The sequence below is a fragment of the Abramis brama genome, assembly GCF_963993115.1.
Source record: "Abramis brama genome assembly, chromosome: 1".
Lineage (NCBI taxonomy): Eukaryota > Metazoa > Chordata > Actinopteri > Cypriniformes > Leuciscidae > Abramis > Abramis brama.
Genome location: NC_139963.1, coordinates 8010365 through 8032009, shown reverse-complemented (window position 1 = coordinate 8032009; position 21645 = coordinate 8010365). Strand labels below are relative to the sequence as shown.

Sequence of the window (21645 nt, the reverse complement as noted above, 5' to 3'; positions counted from 1 at the left end):
TTGTTGTCACAATGAGCGAGAAAGGTTGACATGGAGCAGCTAAATCTCCAACGTCCACCTGTTTAAACAAACGCTGAACAGAGGAGAGTCTGCTGGCAAAAAGAGAACGTAACAGCTCGTAAACAAAACAAGAATCAACATCGGGTTGGCTTTCAGAGATGACGAGAACTGAGGGATTTGAAATGTTGTAAAAGCGGTAAAAATCTGTTCTAAAATTATGGTTGTTGTAGCGCTGTGCTGGAATTTATTTTCAAGGAAGCACCATGTCTATTAATGAGTTTAGCTACAGTAACGTCTTCAGCTAGTCCGCTTGAGATCACAGTCACGCAGTCTATGCACAACCAAAACAATGTTCTTCTGCAAAATACATGCAGTTTTGTTTAAAAAGTTTCAAAAGTAACATAGAGTACCTTTTACCAACACATTTTTTCTTGCACATACAGTATTCATGTGCAGTACTATGTGCAATAATCAAAATGCATTAATATTGTTTAATATATGTATTGTGCTTCTGAAAATCATTTTTTTTCTGTGGTTCAAGAACTTTTTATGTGCTACCAAGATTGTTTTGGAGATTGTGCCATAGAATTTAATTTATGCATAGCATTCTACTAGGAAAATAATTTGCAACAGAGATCTGGCGCCTAAAGTCTGTTCTAGTCAAAGCGGAGGAGTTTCTTAAAGCAAAATTTGACTCCACAGTCCTCAAATCCGCCTTCGACTCTCCAGCCACAATCCCTCAATCCACAGTCCACAAACACTGTGCTCTTCAAACATCAACGCTTTAATTGAGAGGTCACATAGGGGCTTGGAAAAATACCAAATGACTGATTAACTAATTAATGATTCAAGACACATCAAATATGACCAGTATATTGATGAGATGAAGGACATGAGATTTTGAGCACGTTCAGCCAATGGTTTGTGAGGTTCAAATGAGAAATATAATGAAAGGCATTCAAGGTTGAAGAAGAAAACATACAACAAGCTACGCATTCTACCTAATATTAGGAACGTTCAGTTCTGTGGAAAACTGGAGTGGAAAACACAGTCAGTCTAAGCTACTGCGCAAACCAGTCAATAACACCACAGCAGGAAAGATAGGTGACTTCGATTCTGTAAATAATGATATGTGTGAATTATGAAATGAATGTGAGAATCAATCAATGGGTTGTTATGTATTTTGTGGTTTGAAAGGAAAAAATCCCCCCATCTGAGTTCTGGATGTAGGAAAAAGCTTTCAGAGTTCACAGATTCTCAGATGTGTATGGGGGGGAAAAGAAATTGCACCGATCTGTCAAAGCCAATATAGAGAAAAGAATAATGTGTTTACCCCGTGCTCTGCTTGATTATGCAGCAAGTGAGAGAAGAAATATAATGTCCCATAAATGTTTAATGCGTTTGGTCCAGGTTTAATCTATAACAGAGGTCCTATCAATCTCCCCAGTCATTCGCTCTCAACCAGCGAGAGTTCGGTGAAAGCATGACATTACTGTATTTTACCTGGAGCTATTCTGTTTCTACAGAGATATGACAAAGCTAGGTTACACTAATCATCAAACTTTGATAATCACAAAACTGTTCACCGTGGAGACCAAAAGAAAATTCGCACATTAGTTGTTTTTCTCATGCTAAAACCCATTTAATGAGCAAAACACTTCAAATTTAATCATTTCATTTCATTTCATTTATTTATAAAGCACATTTAAAAACAACCCTGGGTCGACCAAAGTGCTGTACATAACAATTTACAAAGGGATAAAAGACAACTACATAATATATTTTAGGCTAACAGAATTTGTTCAAGGAAATAGGATCTAAGCATAGATTTAAAAAAAAAAAAAAAAGATGTTGCTGTTCGGATGGCTACAGGGAGCTAATCAATCAATTACAATTAATCAATTACTAAAACATGATCACTAATTAACATTACTTAGCCATTTTGACAAATTGCAGCTCTTCAAACTTTTCTACACATAAATCTATTAATAAAGAGCATTACCATCATGCACTCATATAGGAAGCACTGCCAATAATTTATCATGGACAATTAAATTAACACACATGAATAACAATTATTCACACACAAATCATACTTGCAAGAGGTATAAAAAGAGTCACATTTAAAGTGTGTCACACTAAATTTTAAGCATGTGAAATTACAAACCCCTCATGAGTTCCAAACCCATATAAATGAGTTAAAGTCAACAGTGTAGAATGTTATACACTCTTAAAAATAGAAGATATAATGGTTCCATAGAAGAACCTTTTAGAGAACCATTGAAAGGTTTTTTTGTGTGACCACCAATGCCAAAAAAGAAATTCAGCTCAGATGAATCAAGGATGAGGGAACATTTCAAGTAATTGAACAAATCAGCATTAGCCACAGTCACACACTCATCCCTAATCACCAGCACCTGTCCCTCATCACCGCATCAATCAGCTCCCTCACACACACACACACACACACACACACTCTTCAATCAGTACGGTCTCCTACAGACACTCAATTACCTGCGCAATGCCAATCTCCAGTGACACTTACCATCGACCTCAAGTCCTTGTCTCTCCTCTCCTCATGTGTCCAGTCTGCTATTCATGTGTGTTGGCTCATCAAAGACTCCAATTACTGGTGAAAAAGTTTTCCATTCACTATACCAACACATTGTTGTTGTTACTCACCTGTATTCTCTTGTGTGTTGTTAATAAATACCTGCCATTGGGTTCTAACACCATCTTCGTGTCTGAGTTTCCATTACAACATAATGTTCAGGGTGTATTATTTTATATTGAGCAGAGAGAGTTGGGTAGCCAGAGTCATGCAGTGCCATTAACTGGGAAGGTTTCCAAGTGGTGTGTAGCCGGTTCATTGACTTCATCTGAGATTTTTTAATGTGTGTCTTTAAACCTCTTTGCCCAAGTTTTAAAGCATTATCTTCAGGTGGGGGAATAAAAGAAACTTTCCAAACCTTCAATAAACCAGGAGAGCTGTTCGCAATAAAAATCTATTGTATTTTTCACATCGTGGGAGCAGAAGAAACAGCCAAAAAATTAAAACCCACAGCAAAATTGTGTCTACCTGATTTATATAATTATTTGTGGCATGACCTCATATTTCTTGTGCACCTGAATTTGACACATTTACATTTGTGCATTAATCCATCTCAGACCACCCCAAATGCATTTTTGACTTGGGCCAGAAATCACCAAGCAACCATATTTGTAAAAAAAAATTTTCTTTTTTTTTAACAATGCAATACTTTGGCATTGTTTGCTCATAGAATTAATTTTCTGGTGTAGGTGATGGAGAGAAACTTCACTCAGGCACTCTTCTCACTCCATTTATCCCCAGGTCAGCCTTTATTTTGACTTAAGAGCATGGGTTTCACTTTTAATGCTGTCTTGAATGCAGCTATTTTAGCCTCCACAGCAGCAGTCAGAGATTTACAACCAGCCAGTTGCAATTTAATAGTATTACACAGACATATTTCCCTGCAAATAATGCAGGATATTACACTCTGGACTAACTTCTAATCTTTTGAGAAGACTTTCTTTCTTGAAATTGGAATGAAAAGGGACTATTTTGTGCTCAAGAAAACAGCCCACTGTTCCAATGATACGTTTCATAAATTGTTCACTCACATTGGTTAATTACTGACAAATTGATATTTTAATTGAAATCACATGGTGCATCTTGGAAATAAGCCTTAGGGATATACATATAATTACCACAAATGAAAACATAATTATAACTAGCTACATTTAAAATTGATATATGCATTGCAAAGTATCTTTGTGGACACAAAGTTTGTATGGTAATGATCAGACAGTACAGATCATTAAAAACAACTCCATACATAATGTTGTTAAATTATGAAATAAGTTGTAACAACATGCAGGGTAAAATGATGGGCATAAGTTATGTTTATTATGGCACTTCGTGGTAGACAGTACATGAAATGTTGCTTACTATAAATTGTACAAGTTTCACCACAGAACAATTTTCTATTAAGAAATAATAAAAACAAACAACTACAATTTAATGCATTAAATCTCAGTATGCAAAAATATTATGTGTAAATTAAGGATATGATCATTATCTGTATTAAAAGTTCAATAAGCACATATGGGTGAGGTGTATGGATTACTAGGCTCGGAAAGAATCTTTCAAAGTTTTTTCTCACCAAAGCTGCATTTATTTATTATTTATTTATTTAAAATACATTAAAACAGTAATATTGTGAAATATTATAATAATTTAAAATAACTATTTTCTATTTGAATGTATTTTAAAATGTAATTTATTCCTGTGATCAAAGCTGAATTTTAAGCATCATTACATCTTCAGTGTTACATGATCCCTCAGAAATCATTCTAATATGACGATTTGACACTCAAGAAACATACAGTATTATTATCAATGTTGAAAACAGTTGTGCTGTCACACACTGACCCCAAACTTTTGAACAGTAGTGTACTTTTTGTTATGTAGCACGTTTACTCCAGATATTGTTGGTAATGTACAAATGAATATCTTAATTTGATTAACCAGTAATATGTATTTAAATGTTTATATTATAGCAACTTTTACCAAAAATCGTAATTGTCATTACTTAACAGACATACCACTATGAGTTATTATTCTGTTTTTGGACTAGAAAAAAAAATATATATATTGTAAAAATGTGTACCATAGAGATACTGCATATAAAAGCTGCAATTGCTTGATTCATCGTGGTATATATCTTGTGTGCAGCATTGGTGAGCAGAGGAAAACAAGTTTCTAGAAGCCTTGAGGAAAATATGTGATTGCACAGACACAGTCGAGTGCAGTCCTTGAGTGAGCCTCTCCTTCAATAATTGATGCAGCTGTTTCATTTGCCACCCGGCACTCTCCATTTAAACTTTGACACAGCACAAACTCATTTCCTGATCAAGCTGTGGATGAAATGCATGTGAATGTAGACCACATCATCATCACTGCAGTCTCAGAAGCTGTGGTGAACTCTGACTCATGAAGAACACCGCAGCAGGCTCGTGGTGGCACTGCCGGCGGATGAGACGGGCTGCTAGCAAGAGCAGGATCCCTGTTAGCATCTCCAGGCTGAAGGACAGACAGGCCATGGCCAGAGACCAGCCGAAGGACATGTGGACGTGAGCCAGTGACTCCACATCCACCATGTGCTGCAGCTCTTCCAAAGCCTGCTGAGAGTAACTGATGTAGATGCTCACACCAGACACCGTCAACAGACCTGTGCACAAAGAGCAGTCATTACACTCCATTCACAATATACGTAGAACAAACAGAATTAGCAATGGGCCATTAGCAAATATTATTTCATTAAATAAGTAGTATTTTTAAAAGTATGCTAAAGTGTACTTGTTTTTCACAAGGAAATGTGATGCACTGTTTCCTTCCAATAAGATTATTGTACAATTACCCTGCCACTACCCACCATGGTTGGGGTGTTTATGAATTACTGACTGGACATTTTGATCAACAGTGAAGATTGTTAAAATGGTGCAATGGGAACAACAGTTCAAGCAACAGTCATGAACACAGGTCTCATTGTAGATACAAAATCCTGACTGGGATAAGTACATGGAGTCTCTCATTTACAATGAAAATAACCAGTCACAAGCACAGAATATGATGGTGACACCAGCTAAGAATATTAATAAGAAAGGAGAGAAGACCATGTTTGAGGGAACTGTCATGAACTCAGTCATTATTACTGTTAGTAACCCACTTACAAGAAGCTCAGAGGAGCCCTGACCTTTCACAGTCACTCATCATAGACAACTGGAAGAACAGAGGAGAGGTGTTCCTGCTGCTCTGCAATTAAACACAATATTTCAGTCGTCTAGCTGTTTTTCTACTCATTTCCATGTCAGATGTTCTGATCAACGATGCATTGTTTTTTCAAAAGATTAAGGGGTTTGCTTATGTACTTGTCAGAGAGAGCGACAGTTGACAGACAAAGATGAGAAAAGTATAGAAAAAACAGAGAGCATGTTTAACCATTTTGTTAAAGGGGTCTTGACCGTTTTTGTAAATTTTATGTTTCCTGCAAAACTTTTTTAATGGTAGTAGGATATTTACATTAAAACTGTCATAATATAGAAAATAAAAGGCAATTTTCTACACTGATTTTAGTACTTAAAGGCTGTGTTTAAAGGGCAAACACAATGCAAATAAAAGATTCATTGAGCATGTAGACTGTGTTATTAATAATAAGGGGAGTTTTGGTGAAAGTGCAGATCTCAGTCACTGATGAATGCATTTTATGGGCTTTTAGTTTGTATTTCATTGTTTCCCAGTGTTCTGTTCCTACTTCCTTTGTTCCTTATTTTCAGTTTCCTAGGTTACTGATTATGCCCTTGTTTGTTGTCTGGTTACTGGTTGCTTTGTTCACCGGTTTCTTGTTCTGTTTATTTTCTCCTGTGTATGTAAGCCCTCAGTTTAAATTTGTAGTCATTCCACGTGTTACAGTATGTGGGCCGGATCATCATTCCAGACATGTCAGGTGTGGGCCAGATCTAAGCCGACACAATGTTGCTATCTGGGTCTCCTCTCCCTTGCAGAAGATGGCTGTCCCATGGAAGAAGATACAGTTGCAATCAAAATTATTCAACCCCCATTGCAAATCAGGTTTATTGGCCAAATTTAAAGACTTTCAGCTGTTTGCAATGAACAAATCAAACAAAAGTAATTGAAATAGCTCAACACAACAAATGTTTCAAGTGGTTTCCCCAAATTTAACTGAAAATGCAACTTTTAATGACTTCTACAGTTTCAAAATTATTCAACTCCCTGAATAGAATCCCTCACAACAGCACACATCTGCAAAAAAGGTGTTGTCTCAAGCACACCTGATGCAACTAATCAAGGGCTTCATTAGTTGCACCAGGTGTGCTTGAGCTAGAACACACAAAATATCTGAACTGGCTAGGTTTGTTGAGTATCACGTTTGACTGCAAGTTAGAAATATGGTTAAGTTAAAAGAATGGTCCAAAAAGTTAAGAGAAGATATCATCACCCTTCACAAATAAGGAACGCAAAACAGCAGCACGTGAACCCAAGAATATTACTGAACTGGAGGCCATTGCTCATGAGAAATGTGCTAAAGATTCCACAGAAACGCTGCCAGAAGCTGGTGTCTGGTTACACATCTCGTTTGCAGCAGGTCATAACAGCAAAAGGGTGTTCTACTAAGTATTAAAGATGCTTGCCATTAAGGAGTTGACTAATTTTTAGACTGCAGAAGTCATTGAAAGATGCATTTTCAGTTCAATTTGGAGAAAACATTTGAAACATTTGTTGTGTTGAGCTATTTCAATAACTTTTGATTGATTTGTTCATTGCAACTGTACATTCCTAGAGTTCCTTGAGCTCAGCCATCAGGTGTCTAGAGCGAAGGCACCTTAAAGACCTGTTTTTGGAGTGGGCTTTTCCAAATGCTGCCAGTCCTGTCGTAATCAAACCTTGTTCCAGTGACTCCTCCCTAGACCTTCCCCACACCTATTCACGCTTGCCACGGACCCAAGCCAGTGCCTATACCCGCCAAAGACCCAAAGCCCCTGCAGACCTGAGGCCTAAGCCAGCCGAGTCTGACCAGGTGTGTTAGCCAGCCCCAATGTCCGTGTCAGAGCTTGAGCCAGAGCCAGAGCCAGAGCCAGAGCCAACATCCACCCCAAATCTCAAAACTACACTCTCTATGTGATTGGACAACAAACAAACAAACCAGAGCCCACCACAGACCCAGAGCTTGAGTCTGCTCTGTCTCACCAGGTGTGTGAGGTGTTGTATTCATCCTCCGTGTAAGCCTATTCCTCTCCTGGCGACCTCCTTGATTCCCAGATCCCCTCCCACTTCCAAGCCCTGTTGTGTCCTGTTGTGTCCACTGGTCTCACCCCGCCTTTAGTCTCCTTCGTCATTGCTGGTCCCGGCCAGTCTTAAGTCTCATTCAGTGCAGCTGGTCCCACTCAGCCTCAAGTCTCCTTCATCACCACTGGTCCTTCCCAGCCTCCCACTCTCCGCACCTCTAATAACACCATTCAGTTCTTCTGCCCCGCCTAAGCAGGCTCCCTTCAGCCCCTTGACGACTCCTTCAGTGGCTCAGCTTGGATCTGCTTGGATCTGCCTTTGGCTTCCAGGTCTCCAGTTCTGCCCTGGTGTGTTTATCCCTTAGCTCCACCTCGGGCCTCCGAGCCCTGGAATCCGCCTTGGCCCTCAGACCCATCGGCTCTGCCGGGCTCCCTCGTCCCTCTGAATCCACCAATTGGTCAATTGTTGCTCTGGCTCCTCTTCAGACTTCAGAGTCTCCAGCTACACTTCAACCTACAGTACACTACACTACACCTACACCCCTCTGTCTCTGCCAGTCTCCTCCATCCCTCTGGTTCTTTCATTGTCCTCAGTCCCACCAACTCTGCCCTGGTCTTCCAACTCCCCATCTCCTCCTCAGTCCCGCAAGCCTGCAGTTCGACATTGGCCCTCCTGGCCTGCGGTGTAACCCCAGGTCATTATCTTTGTCACGACCCAACTCCATCTCTGTGGGTCAGGCTTTTAGCTTCATCCTGGCTTCTCCCTCCATCGGTTCTGTCATGGACCTTCGTCCTAATGGCTCTGCTCTGGCTCCTTCCTCCAGCGTCACCTCCTTGGTCCTTTGTTCCACTCAATATCCACTATTGTCTTTGCATTAGTGAAACTGTTACGTTGATTCTCACCTTTTGAATAGCTTTCTTTGCTTTTGTTTTATAAATAAAAGTAAATCTGCTGCAATTGAGATCCTTCCTTGCCTGCATGATGACAATTATCTGCAAGTACAGTTTTTATTTTATTTTATTTTTTATATATACTTAATTAATTCAATACAATTAGGCTCACCTTTTTTCTACAAGGGTGCATCTGTCTGATCTGAAGAAAAGTTTTAAAACCAGAAGGATGCAACAGCTCTCAGAAGCACAGACACCCTGGAGGTCATGAAGTGCTCTTTATAAAAAAAAAAAATTTTTTTTAAAAAGCAACACTCACAGTGTTACATACTGACTGAGTGTGTCAGGAGAGAGTTGAACTGAATGAAAAATACACAATGTCTGATGATGCACACTGGGATAAATTAATTCATCAATGCAGGAATTCCAAACATTAGAAAGGGCTTTGAGATGTATTGTGCTGCTATAGGTGCTGCTATTGCAGTATGATTCATCAGTGTCGTGAAAGGAGACATGCGGCTACAATTCATGTTTTGTGGGAGTTGGAGAACAGCAAATGTTTATGAGGCAAGAGCAGATGGAAACACCATCACCATCTTCTTCTCTGTCATGTCTTCGTATTCCAGAGGGAATGCCAATTGTTTTTGTGAAGAAAATAACTATGTTTACAGATGGGATCCCTCAGTAAACTCCTATGAGACTTCAATCTTTCCACAGTTTTACTCCAATCCATCAATTGTGTGCAATTTTCAGTCCTCAATGGCACAATTACTGCAACAATTTACCTCAGCAATTATAAAAGCTACTAGATAAGCACACTAAACCATAACATAGACAGCTGTGCAAAGTTCACATGCATATACCCTTTTAACATTGTTCTGGGGAAGATTAGTGATATTTTTTCATCTCTGGATCCCTGTCCAACAGGACTGAAAACAGAACACAAATAAAAAGCTGTAAATGTCTGTGGTGACCTCAGTGTTTCAACCTTTTGCAGATCCCAGTCATTTGCTCCATCCCTCCCTTAATTCACCTGCACTTCAGTTTTCTGTTGTGCTCAGGCTGGAACACAAGCACTGTTACAGTGCCTCAAAAGAGCCCAAACTACACACCATCATCATCACATCCTATCATAACAAACATAACCAATAATACTATCACAATAATATTGTGGACAGAATCAACACAGATCATCTACTGAAGATGTAAAAAGCCTGTAGATGTAATTCCCACTTAAATTAAAATGTGCTCTATAACAACTCATTTAAAAAACTATAGCACACATACAGTGTCAATCCTGATTTGAGTTATTGTGATGCTGTGACAGTGGAATGAGGGTAAGAATTAATTATGTCATTCAAGATATAATCAAATCCTGTTGTTCTTATTTCTTATTTCCCCCCCTTCCCTTTACCTCTGTACAGATAAAGCGTAGTCAGGATAATTCCGGTTCTCGTGGCTACGCGGAAACAATAAAAATTCTGTATTATAAATTTTAAGGCCAGACAAATAATTGGTTTGTAAAGAAGGACGGCAGCACACATATATATATATTCAAACGCGCATACCTATAGACTAAACATGTAATACACATGTGCGTGCCATCTGTGTTCTCACAGGTTCGTGTTTTTAAAGTTTGCGCAGAGAGAACTTAAGAGTTTTCTGTTAAAATGTTGCCGTGTTAGCGGCCCCTAAGTTAATAACTAAAGATCGTTGCAACGGAAGTGAATCAATCAAAACTAACTTTAGCTGGACAATAACTTTATTCTAGAGCTGCTATAAAGCCAAAACAATCTCAGTTACTTTCATTTCCTATTATCACTGTAAAGCTGCTTTGAAACAATCTACAATGTTAAAAGCACTGTATAAATGAAGGCGACTTGACTTGACTTATTATATTTTAAAGGTGATCTAAGTAACTTTTTTATCTTAACCGAATAGCTTGGGAGTCATTGGAATGGTTATATGACATGTTTTCGGGTTGAATGGTGGTCTTCTCGCACCCCTCGAGCGCCTGTGAGACGAAAAACCACCCTTGCAACTTTGGGCCACCGGGACGCCGGCCGCAGCATCAGGAAGTATCGCGTGATATCAGGTCTCGCGATGTAACAAACTGCTTTACGGCACTGCACACATACTATCTAAACATTTATATTCTAGCCTTCTGTGTATTATACATACCTCAGTGGACATGGCTCCGTGCGTTCGCCGGGTTCTTTGAAAACAAATGCACATGACCAGCGGGAGAAGATGGGACGAGCCCATAGATATCATATAAACGCTAGATGTCTTATGGCGCAGTAACTTCCGGCATCACCGTTCGGCCATCTTGTCTCAGTGAAGCTGTGAATTAAGGTGAGTGATCAGCACGCACACAAATCCTCTTATCTCGCTGAAATCTTGACGGATTTACAAACGGTTTGGTTTTTTACAAACGTTATTAACGTGGCTATAATTCAGAATGCTTGAACATGTATGTTATAATTTTTCATAAGTATGCAGTATATGTATGCAGTGTCATAACTACATCTCTGACGTTTATAACAAACCAAACCGTTTGAAAATCGGTAGAAAATTGAGCAAGTTATGGTTATTTAAAAGTAAATGCACCATTAAACAAGTGAGCGAGAACACTGTGGCAAGATGGCCGCCACGTGCGGACGTCGACCTCCATTGGCCAGCAGCGCGCACGAGATATCTAGCCTTTATATATGATATCTATGGGACGAGCCAACGAGCTTTAACGACTAAATAATAGATATGTTATCAAATATCTATTCCAAAGCTGTAGGGGGAGCTCTATAGAGAAACCCGCGAGCAAAAAGCGAGAAAACAGCGAAGAAGTCGGCAAAGCTGCATAATGCAGCTTTAACACCTTTACAGACACATGAGCATTAAATGTAGAACTTTTCTATAAAATCTGCTGATTACAGATATATGCACTTTCAAACATATTTGATTTATTTTGTGCTGATGCATAGTCTGATGCATTTAGAATACATTGTCTTAAATTTTCATTTTCATTTTAGAATCTCTAAGCAAAGTGGGAGTGTTTTTGTGTGAGTTTGTTGTGTTCAGATTCAGAATGACTCTGGTAGAGCTGCACTCTACCAGAGTCATTCTGAATCTGATCAGTTGTTTAGTGTATGATGACCAGTTTTTCTCTGGAACCATTTAAGCCGGGTTTACACTATACGAATGTGGCCACAATTTGGCCAGAATCTTCCTCTGATCCTAGGACAAAATCTGAAGTCCTTGATTGCTAGTTTGACATGTTCACCAACATGTTCCTCCAACTAAATTCTGGCAGTGTCATAGGTTTTGAGAGACAGTCCTGCTCCGTGACTTCTTCCACGACAACCATCAAATCAAAACCCAATAGGAGCGTAGAACCCGATTGCAATTAATGAGGCAACAACAAACCACCACTTGCTCCACACACACATGTCTGACATTAATGACAACTGAGATCCTAGAGTGTGACATGACTTACAGCGGGGATCATGTGAATGTGTGAATGTGAAAATGTATGATGCCTATAGTGTTTTACTATCTGTCCAGATGTTCTTCCTAATCAAACACACCTGATTTAACTGCGTGTGTGCGTGCGTGTGTGTATTCACTACTCACTGCTGCTAATGTGTGTGCAGTAACTTGGATGGGTTAAATGCAGAGGACAAATTTCAAGTATGGGTTACAATACTTGGCCTTCATTCACTTTAAAGGGGCCATTTACACAACACTGTTTGTTTATGCGTTTTGGTCATTCATCTTGGGGGCCTGAAAATTCATTTTTTTGAAAACAGGTTTCAAAGTGTTACCGTTATCATCTCCATGTATACTACAAAAAAGCAAATTTGTGAAAACGTTGAAGTCATGCGTAATTGTTTAGGCGCGTAGTGTTTCTTTTACAAAGTGGCATCGCCAACTCCTGGCCTGGCATGAGTAATGAGCGTTTTTAGTTTTCACTGATCCGTGTGAACAGGGATCGTTTTGACAATCTATACACGAAAAACGCAAAGGAAAAACGTTTCCGTTTTTTAGTACATCGTTGTCATATAAACATACGCATATAGGCTCATGAGTTAGATTGAGGCACTTAATATAAAGCACGTCTCATGATTAGGACTTGGATTGTGTACTTTTCTCATAGCAGCTCACTATGAACAATCTGGATAAGACCATATTAAGCAATTATAGGCCGATCTCAAATCATCCTTTCATAGGCAAGATCATTGAAAAAGTTGTCTTCAATCAGCTGAACAAACTCTTATGCTCGAATGGATACTTTGACAATTTTCAATCTGGTTTCCGACCGCACCACAGCACAGAGACAGCGCTCATAAAAATAATAAACGATATTCGCTTAAATACTGATTCAGGCAAATTATCAGTGCTGGTACTACTCGACCTCAGTGGTGCATTTGACACTGTCGATCATAACATACTTCTTGACAGGCTGGAAAACTGGGTGGGGCTTTCTGGGATAGTCCTAAAATGGTTCAGGTCATACTTAGATGGGAGAGGTTATTATGTGAGTATAGGAGACCATAAGTCTGAGTGGACATCCATGACATGCGAAGTCCCTCAAGGCTCAATTCTTGCGCCACTCCTGTTCAACCTGTATATGCTCCCAATGAGCCAAATAATGAGAAAGAACCAAATTTCTTACCACAGCTATGCAGACGACACAAAGCTCTACTTAGCCCTATCGCCTAACGATTACAGCCCCATTGACTCCCTGTGCCAGTGCATTGATGAAGTCAACAGTTGGATGTGTCAAAACTTTCTTCAGTTAAACAAAGACAAAACTGAAGTCATTGCGTTTGGAAACAAAGATGAAGTTCTCAAGGTGAATGCATACCTTCACTCTAGGGGTCAAACAACTAAACATCAAGTCAGGAATCTTGGTGTGACACTAGAGTCAGACCTTAGTTTCAGTAGTCATGTCAAAGCAATAACTAAATCAGCATACTATCATCTGAAAAATATTGCAAGAATTAGATGCTTTGTTTCCAGACAAGACTTAGAGAAACTTGTTCATGCTTTCATCACCAGCAGGGTGGATTATTGTAATGGACTCCTCACTGGCCTTCCCAAAAAGACCATAAGACAGTTGCAGCTCATACAGAACGCTGCCTCCAGGATTCTGAGCAGAACCAGAAAATATGAACACATCACACCAGTCCTCAGGTCTTTACACTGGCTCCCAGTTAAATTTAGGATTTATTTTAAAGTATTATTACTGGTATATAAATCATTCAATGGCCTAGTACCTCAATACATTGCAGATATGCTCACTGAATATAAACCCAACAGATCACTCAGATCATTAGGATCATATCAGCTAGAAATACCAAGGGTTCACTCTAAGCATGGCGAGTCTGCTTTTAGCTATTATGCCAGCCGCAGCTGTAACCAGCTTCCAGAAGAGATCAGATGTGCTCCTACAGTAGTCACATTCAAATCCAGGCTCAAAACACATCTGTTTAGCTATGCATTTAATGAATGAGCACTGTTCCAATGTTCGTCCGACTGTTTGTACTGTACTGTATTTTATATTTTATTTTTCTAAACTGTTTTAATTATTCTTATTTCTTTTTATTATTTTAATTTCTTCTATGTAAATCACTTTGAATTGCCATTGTGTATGAAATGTGTTATATAAATAAACTTGCCTTGCCTTGCCTTGCCTATGCTAAGCTCACACTATTATTCAGATGCGTTCACAACATCAAAGAATATCGACAGTGTTGTCCCATCCCACAGCGTAAACTCAGAAGTTTCAAACTATGTTCTGCACAAACTGCAAAGTTCAGCAAGTGCTCAGCAAAAACTCCTGGGAGTTCATTTGGCTCTAGACTCAAGAGTGTTAAAGTTGTGTTGAGTTGAGTTTATTTGACATAAAAAGCAATACAGTAACAATTAAAGTAGCAAAACTTCTTTGTCAAGGATAACACAATAAAGTTGCATTAACTTATTTCCAGTGTGGTCCTTGATTTTTTAACTAGACTATTATTAAATAATAATAATAATAATAATAATTAAAAAATACACATATATCTATGTATATTAAACCATCCTATCTAAAAACAATCTCTTCACTCTTAAACTATAACCAACATTATGCATTAAAACCTTAGTGTCCAATGGCAACTTGTTCCATTCCTGCGCACCTGTATATTTGAACGTTCTCTAACCATACAAAGTCTTACACTTACATAGATTCAGGTCCATAGTAGGCTACTTTGTCTAGTATAGTGTCCATGTCTTATATTAACCCGAGAGAAATATGAGTTAAAATACACTGGGGCCATATTATTAATTATTTTATGTACCATTTTTAAAGATTGAACATTTGGAAAGATTGAAACAGACTTTGTGTATATTTATTATTGAGCTAAAACCTCCATATGTATTTAAACGCTCTCTCTGTGTGTCCAGTTCACCTAACAGCTGCACTCAGCTCGAGCGCCTGACATTTTGTGTTTTCTTTCTTTGCCATTGTGATTTATATCCATGTGTGGCATTGACTGATCCCCGAAACACATCTCTCACTGACCCATACACAACAACACAAACTCCACTGAGACCTCACTTCATTTCAGCTGCTATCTGTAGACGGGGAATGTAGCTGTTCATGACACTCACTGCAGACGAGGAAGTATGCAGCGATGCAGGAGAGGAGAGAGAAGCTCTGAGCCAAAGACGCCACCAGACCGAAGATGCCCCCAAACACCAGCAGCACCAGGCTGAGAGGCAGCAGGACCACGATGACCCTGTGCAAGTCTGAGAGACACAAGCCTTTATTACATGACACAAACTTAAGACTTTAAAGAAGGCTGGAGTTCAGGGGACAATTTGCCCTTTCATTTTCAGTGAGTTTGAGTGAGTGGGTGTGTACAATAATAATGCATTGTATGTAATGTCCTGCTGATAGACTGTCCTGCACAGTTCATCTCCAACCCTAATCAAACATAACTGAAGCAACCAATTAACCTCTTGAAAATTAAAGGCAGGTGTGTTTGATTAGGGCTGTCTACAATAATATCGTAATTGTTGTTTTAACCATGAAAAATTAACTAGTATGTCACTCACTTTGCAATGCATTAACAGATGTAGATTACAATACAGTTAGATTCAGTTAGAAGGACCCCAAAGTTCAAGCCCCAGAATGAGTATTTGTCTTATATTTCTATATGATGTCAAGTTATAGTTAATATTAGTTAACAATAAGTTAATATTGTGAGTTACACACACATTATTGTTAATATTGTCTCTATTTTTGTTCTATTTTGAGTTCCAAACAAAGCCAGATTGGAGCCGTTGTGTGTCTCTGAGCAACACAGTGGTGTTTTGTTCCTGAATTTATCAGCGTTTTTGAACAAATCAATCAATGTTTCAAAGTATTTCTTTAAAAATTATTTCATATTTCAGTATTCAAAATACTATTTTTTAAACATTAATGTCATAACATTATGTTTATGCAATTGTAATTGCCGTGTAAATACATCTAAATGCTGCTTCTGTGCCACTTCTGCAGTATTAAAAATAATTTTGTTGATACTTTGGAAACATCCTAGTGTCTTATCATTATAATTGAATTTATTGATTAAATTCATTCATAAAATGAATATGATGCATATATCCAATAAGGTTAGACAAAATACCTATAAAAGGTAAAAATGCCCCTGGAAAAGTTAAGTTCTGTCACTACTGCACAACAAAATCCCCAGTGTTAAATCAGCACTGCTCAGAGCACACATTGTGCCACTCTACGGACTGTTATAACACTGAAGCAGTGTTAAAGTTAATTAGATAATTAAGTGATTAATTAGGTGATGATTGAACATTAGTGGTGACACCTAATGATAATTAGCAGAATCACTGAAGGAAAGAGGAACAAGAAGAAGAGAAAAAAGGAGAGACTTCAGCCACAGTCATAGGCAAAATCAAATGAGGATAAAAGACATTAAATCTTTCAAGATCTTAGAGGAGGAGGATTAAACAACTCCACAAACAGCACTACCAGCTTTACTTCAGCTTCATCTACAGAATTTCTTTTTGAGAATTAACTGAGGTTTAGATGTTGATGTTTTTATTGAAAATGTTTGGTCACCATTATGGTGATCAGAGTTTGCTTTAGTTGGCCAGTTTGACTCAACAATTTATGTAAGTTTGTGGTCTTTGTAACAGTGTTTATGCAATCTGTTGCGAAGAAAGACAGAAACAAAAAGGGTCAGGTGATATAGTTTACTAATCTTATCGCTGACCATAAGTGGTTATTTGTTATTAAACAATTATTTTCACCAACAATACTTTTGTGCCACAGATGAGACATTTTAATTTAATTAAGGGGAAAACATCTTCACACACACACAGACATCAGGAATCAGCATATGGATCTCAAAAATTGTGACATGCTTCATGCCGCAATGCATTCTGGGAGCTCATAGTATAAAGCTCATGGCTCCCAGCATGCATTGCAGCATGAAGCATGTCACCATTGTTGAGATTCATATGCCGATTCTTGATGTCTATTTGTGTCTAAAAAAAGATTCCAGCAATATATTTAAAAATCCAAATTCAGAATGTCTAATCTGTGGCAAGAAAGGTGAAAATCATCGGTCAACAGACCACAAACTCACATAAAATGTCAAGACTCAAACTGCCCGACTAAAGACAACACTGCTTACCATAATGGTGACCAAACATTTTCAATAAATCATCAACGCTTGAACCTTATTGCTAATTCTCAAAAAGAGCTTCTGTAGACGTGACAGAAATAAAGTCAATCTGGGGTGCTTTTCCTAAAAGCATTGTTAGCCAACTATGTTCACAAGTTCCGTCGTTATCAGCAAAGTTCAACAAGTCTGTGTTTACCGAAACCATCGTTCCAACGAACATTCGCAAACAGCATCGCAAACTTGTGTAGTTGGAACGACAGCTCTCAACCTGTGGTTAGAAGCAGAGTTTCTAATTTGCATGATATGTGTACTTAATAAATCCTTATCTTGAGCAAAATAAGCAAGCTGACATTCAGTACAACCTTTGTTTTTTATTTAGAATACATACAAATGTCAATTACGTCTTTTAGCTTGTGAAGAAATTTAAAGCACCGTTTTTTAAGACTGCGCGTGTGTGAACGTGCTCTACTATGTAAGAACGAGCCTACGATTGAATCTGGAAATAAAGCAAAATAACTGAGAAAAATGAGAAATAGTCCTCAGATTGGTCCTATAGGACTGTAATTTATATCAAAACATCTAGTGTTAATTCGACCTCAAACAGATTAATTAAAATAAGTTATTACTCCACCACCTTCGTGACATCATTAACCAACTTGGTTGAATGACCAGTTCTCTTACGAGAGGTTCTCTCGTATTGCGTAAGTTGCTTACACTATGGGTAAAGTTGTCTTTTCTCGAGATCTGAAGCCAAAAATGATCCTTAATTTTGTATTTATTGTCAACGCAGTGCAGCAGACAGCAGACAGCAGACAGCAGACCAAAGCAGGCTGATAAAGCGTGCTCATTGGCTGTCCTGCGGCAACTGCAGCAGCCTACCAGTGAGCCCCGCGTGACGTCGCGCCCTCCATGCGCTTTGCCCGCCAGAATGGGTGTGGCTAGCGTGTATAAAAGAGGGGCTCACAGGCTGGAATTCTAATTTTCATGTCTTCAGCGAAGCTCTTCGCATCGCTGGATCTTGAGAGCCGCCGCCGTTGAATTCAGCGACCAGCAAGCCTAGGAAGCGTCTGAGTAAGCCGGCCAGCTTCGCCGCCTTCAGCCATCCGTGCCTGCTACGCCATCCGGCGACATATCCTTTTTCTGCTGTGTGTGTTTGCCCCCGCGACACACACTTTCTCTCTCCTAAAAGACCGTTTTTCTAAACTTGACTTAAAGCTTTCGACGACAAAGCTGTCACTCCGCCTGTCCCTGCGGGGCCGCGCAGGAAGAAGCGCCGCTCCCAGAGACCACCGGAGACCGTTGTGGCATCGAGAAGCTCGCCGGACCGTTCCCTCGAGCTTCTCTCTCTCCTTCTCCACCCCCCCCCCGCGCCGCCGCCGCTTCAGGGGACGAGGCAGATGAACTACAGGAGGACGCCGCCGCTAACAGCTGTTCTATCCTGGCCTCTGACAGCGAGGAATGGTCCACCGCCTCCTCGTCAGTCCAGGACCCGGCCGTACGTGTTATACGTGCCATACTGCCCACCGTCCTCGGTCTTCCTAAAGGCGGTGGTGGCACGGGTGCAAAATTTACATCTGATATGGGTTTCAGAATTGGGTGGGGAAAAAGGGCAAAATGTGGGGCAAACAAATATTTAGACTAATCGCCCCTGGCGCTACGTTTCATGTACGTGGACGAAATTCGGCACATACATGTAATGACCCAATACCTACTAAAAAGTATCTTGGAGCATAGCCCTAAACACAACCGGAAGTCTGTCATTTTTAATTTCCTCTCCGATTTTTGTGCAGATTTTGTCATTTTCAGGCTTCATACTTTAACAAACTCCTCCTACAGTTTTGATATGATCCTCTTAAAATTTTTTCCTGTCCTTTCCTGAAAACATGACCATTCTCATATTCGGTTATAGCAATAGCGCCACCTGCTGGTAGCAGGAAGTGTGGCAAATACAAATGACTTTAACATAGTCCTCCTATATTTACATACTGGCCGCCATGCTCTGTTTTCCCTGGGTGGCGGTGGCACGGGTGCGAGGGCCCTTTCCATCGCTGCTTGCAGCTTTAATTATATATTTATTTTTTGTCCATATGCCAGTGTGACATTACTAATCAAAGATCATCAGCTTTGATCATTGGTCAATCTTCCTTACTGTATAATGAGGGTGGCCAATGATGGGTCGCGATGGTTAAATGTCGTGCTGAGAATACAGCTTTTAAACAGACGGAGAACACACTAACCACACATAACAAGCCTATTCCCAGTGCCATTCTCTGATTGTGGTTAATGTGTAGATGGCAGTTTCAGAGACTCACTTAAAAGGTGCTTCTCCTGCTCAGTGTGGTCGGAGGTGTCCGTGTAGAACGAGATGTCATGATAACTGCCATTCTCTCCTGTGGGTGACATTGAAACACCAAGTCAAAGCTGGAAACACCCATTATACTTCACACAGTTGACCGCAAATCAATTTTCTTGGCAATCTCTTCTATACTACTACAGCCTAAAAGTTCAAGGCATTCAATATCATTTAAAGGATTATTTTTGTAAAAGGAAAAGCAGCATTTGTGTAAGAGAGAACAAATCATCGTTACAGCAATTAGAATAAAATGGAAAACAGTATTTTTGCATACAACAGATTTAGTAACTGTCATCACAACGTGTGTAACATTAAACATTTACAGTTCTGTGATGAACTGCTTCTCTTTTTAATGGTCTCTAGTGCCATGAAACAGCTACAGAATTGGACGAGACATTAATTATGTACATAATGGAGCCTCAGCCGGTGATGAGGACTCTCTCTGTGAACATTTGAGAAATTACTTTGCAGCCAGTAGAACCGGTTGCCAGTTTATATGCTGCGATTAAAAAGATATTAAAAATACTTTCATCTAATGAGGCAAATGAAATGACTTGCTAAACAGCAAGAGAAGGGAGATGTGGTGACACCTATTATATTAAATGTGTTACACACATTAAATGTCACTATATGCTTGACTCATTAATATGGCCATGAACAAATGGCACATTAAGTCCATGTACTTCATACTCATTAATACTCAGTATTTAGCCTAATGTTAAATGAATATTCATATGTGTATATTTCTGTATAGTGAGAAATTAGTCTGGATATACACATTATTGGAAGAATATAAATGTGTGCAACAGCTGCACAATAAAATCAGACATAAAACTGCGCTTAAGTTGTGTGTGTTGAGCATCTTACCTTCATAAATCCTCCAGAGTCCGGAATGAGAGCTGCTGTATTCCAGGCTGGAGTTCTTGCCTTCATCCACATCTATAATGTACCAGTATTCAGTGCCGATGGACACGGTGAGCAGGATGAAACTGAGCAGCCCGCACAGACCCGCGCTGATGACAACTGTCCCAAAGTTCATTTTCATCAGCGCTCAAATCCCTCTTATGATTCATTGAGTTTGAGCACCTGTTACTGCCATTCAGTTCCTCTAAAGCCCAGAGTGTTTCGTTCAGACACATTAAAGCACATCAGTCTGTCTTTATTACTCCAGTTGTGTCCAGGGTGAAGGAGGAATCAGCTCTCAGCTCATGTTGGATGAAGAAACTGTGGTTTTTCTCCATCTCTCCTGCACAGCTGTATATGGAGTGAGAGCAGAAGCCTCTGAACACTGAATCTACATGATTCTCTCACCTCAGTTTCTGCTGCGATCACTCGCTGTGGTTCATTTGCTCTCCTCAGTGACGAGGTTGTTTCTTCTCCATCTTGTGTAAATAGATTCATCTGTATATAGTGGGATATGTATTAGTGTAGAGCTTTTTTTTTACCTGGCTTGATTTTGTCAGGAGAGAGAACATTCCTCATTTCAACAGGTGAGAGAAAATACACATACAACATTTACATTTTTAATTTCCAGTACTGATATCTATTAAGTGTTGTTTATATATATATATATATATATATATATATATATATATATATATATATATAATATATATAAATATATATATATATATATATATATATATATATATATATTTTTTTTTTTTTTTTTTTTCATTGTGTTGGACTGCTACCTCTGTTGGAATTTACTGTGTGGATTATTAAAAGACTGTTATTCTTCATCATCTTTATTGGGTGTTTGTTTACCACACAACCTGTGACAGAAGACCTGACCCAAAAAGAAAAGAAAAGTAAAACGGTGAATCGTTTGTATTTGTTTTTCTTCGCTTCCCATTCGTGTCTTGTCTCTGTTTTTTCCCCGGTCTA

The 21645-nt window shown here is 39.1% G+C and overlaps 1 protein-coding gene across 1 annotated transcript; it reads right to left on the bottom strand.

The window, feature by feature from the left end:
• Positions 1-4977: 4977 nt before the first annotated feature.
• Positions 4978-20803, bottom strand: LOC311080862 (transmembrane protein 235; the record flags this gene model as incomplete). The annotated part of the gene is made up of 4 exons (XM_084111035.1): positions 4978-5252; positions 15370-15507; positions 19718-19795; positions 20626-20803. The coding sequence occupies 4 exons, from the start codon at positions 20801-20803 to the stop codon at positions 4978-4980; spliced, it is 669 nt and encodes a 222-aa protein (XP_083967161.1).
• Positions 20804-21645: the final 842 nt, after the last annotated feature.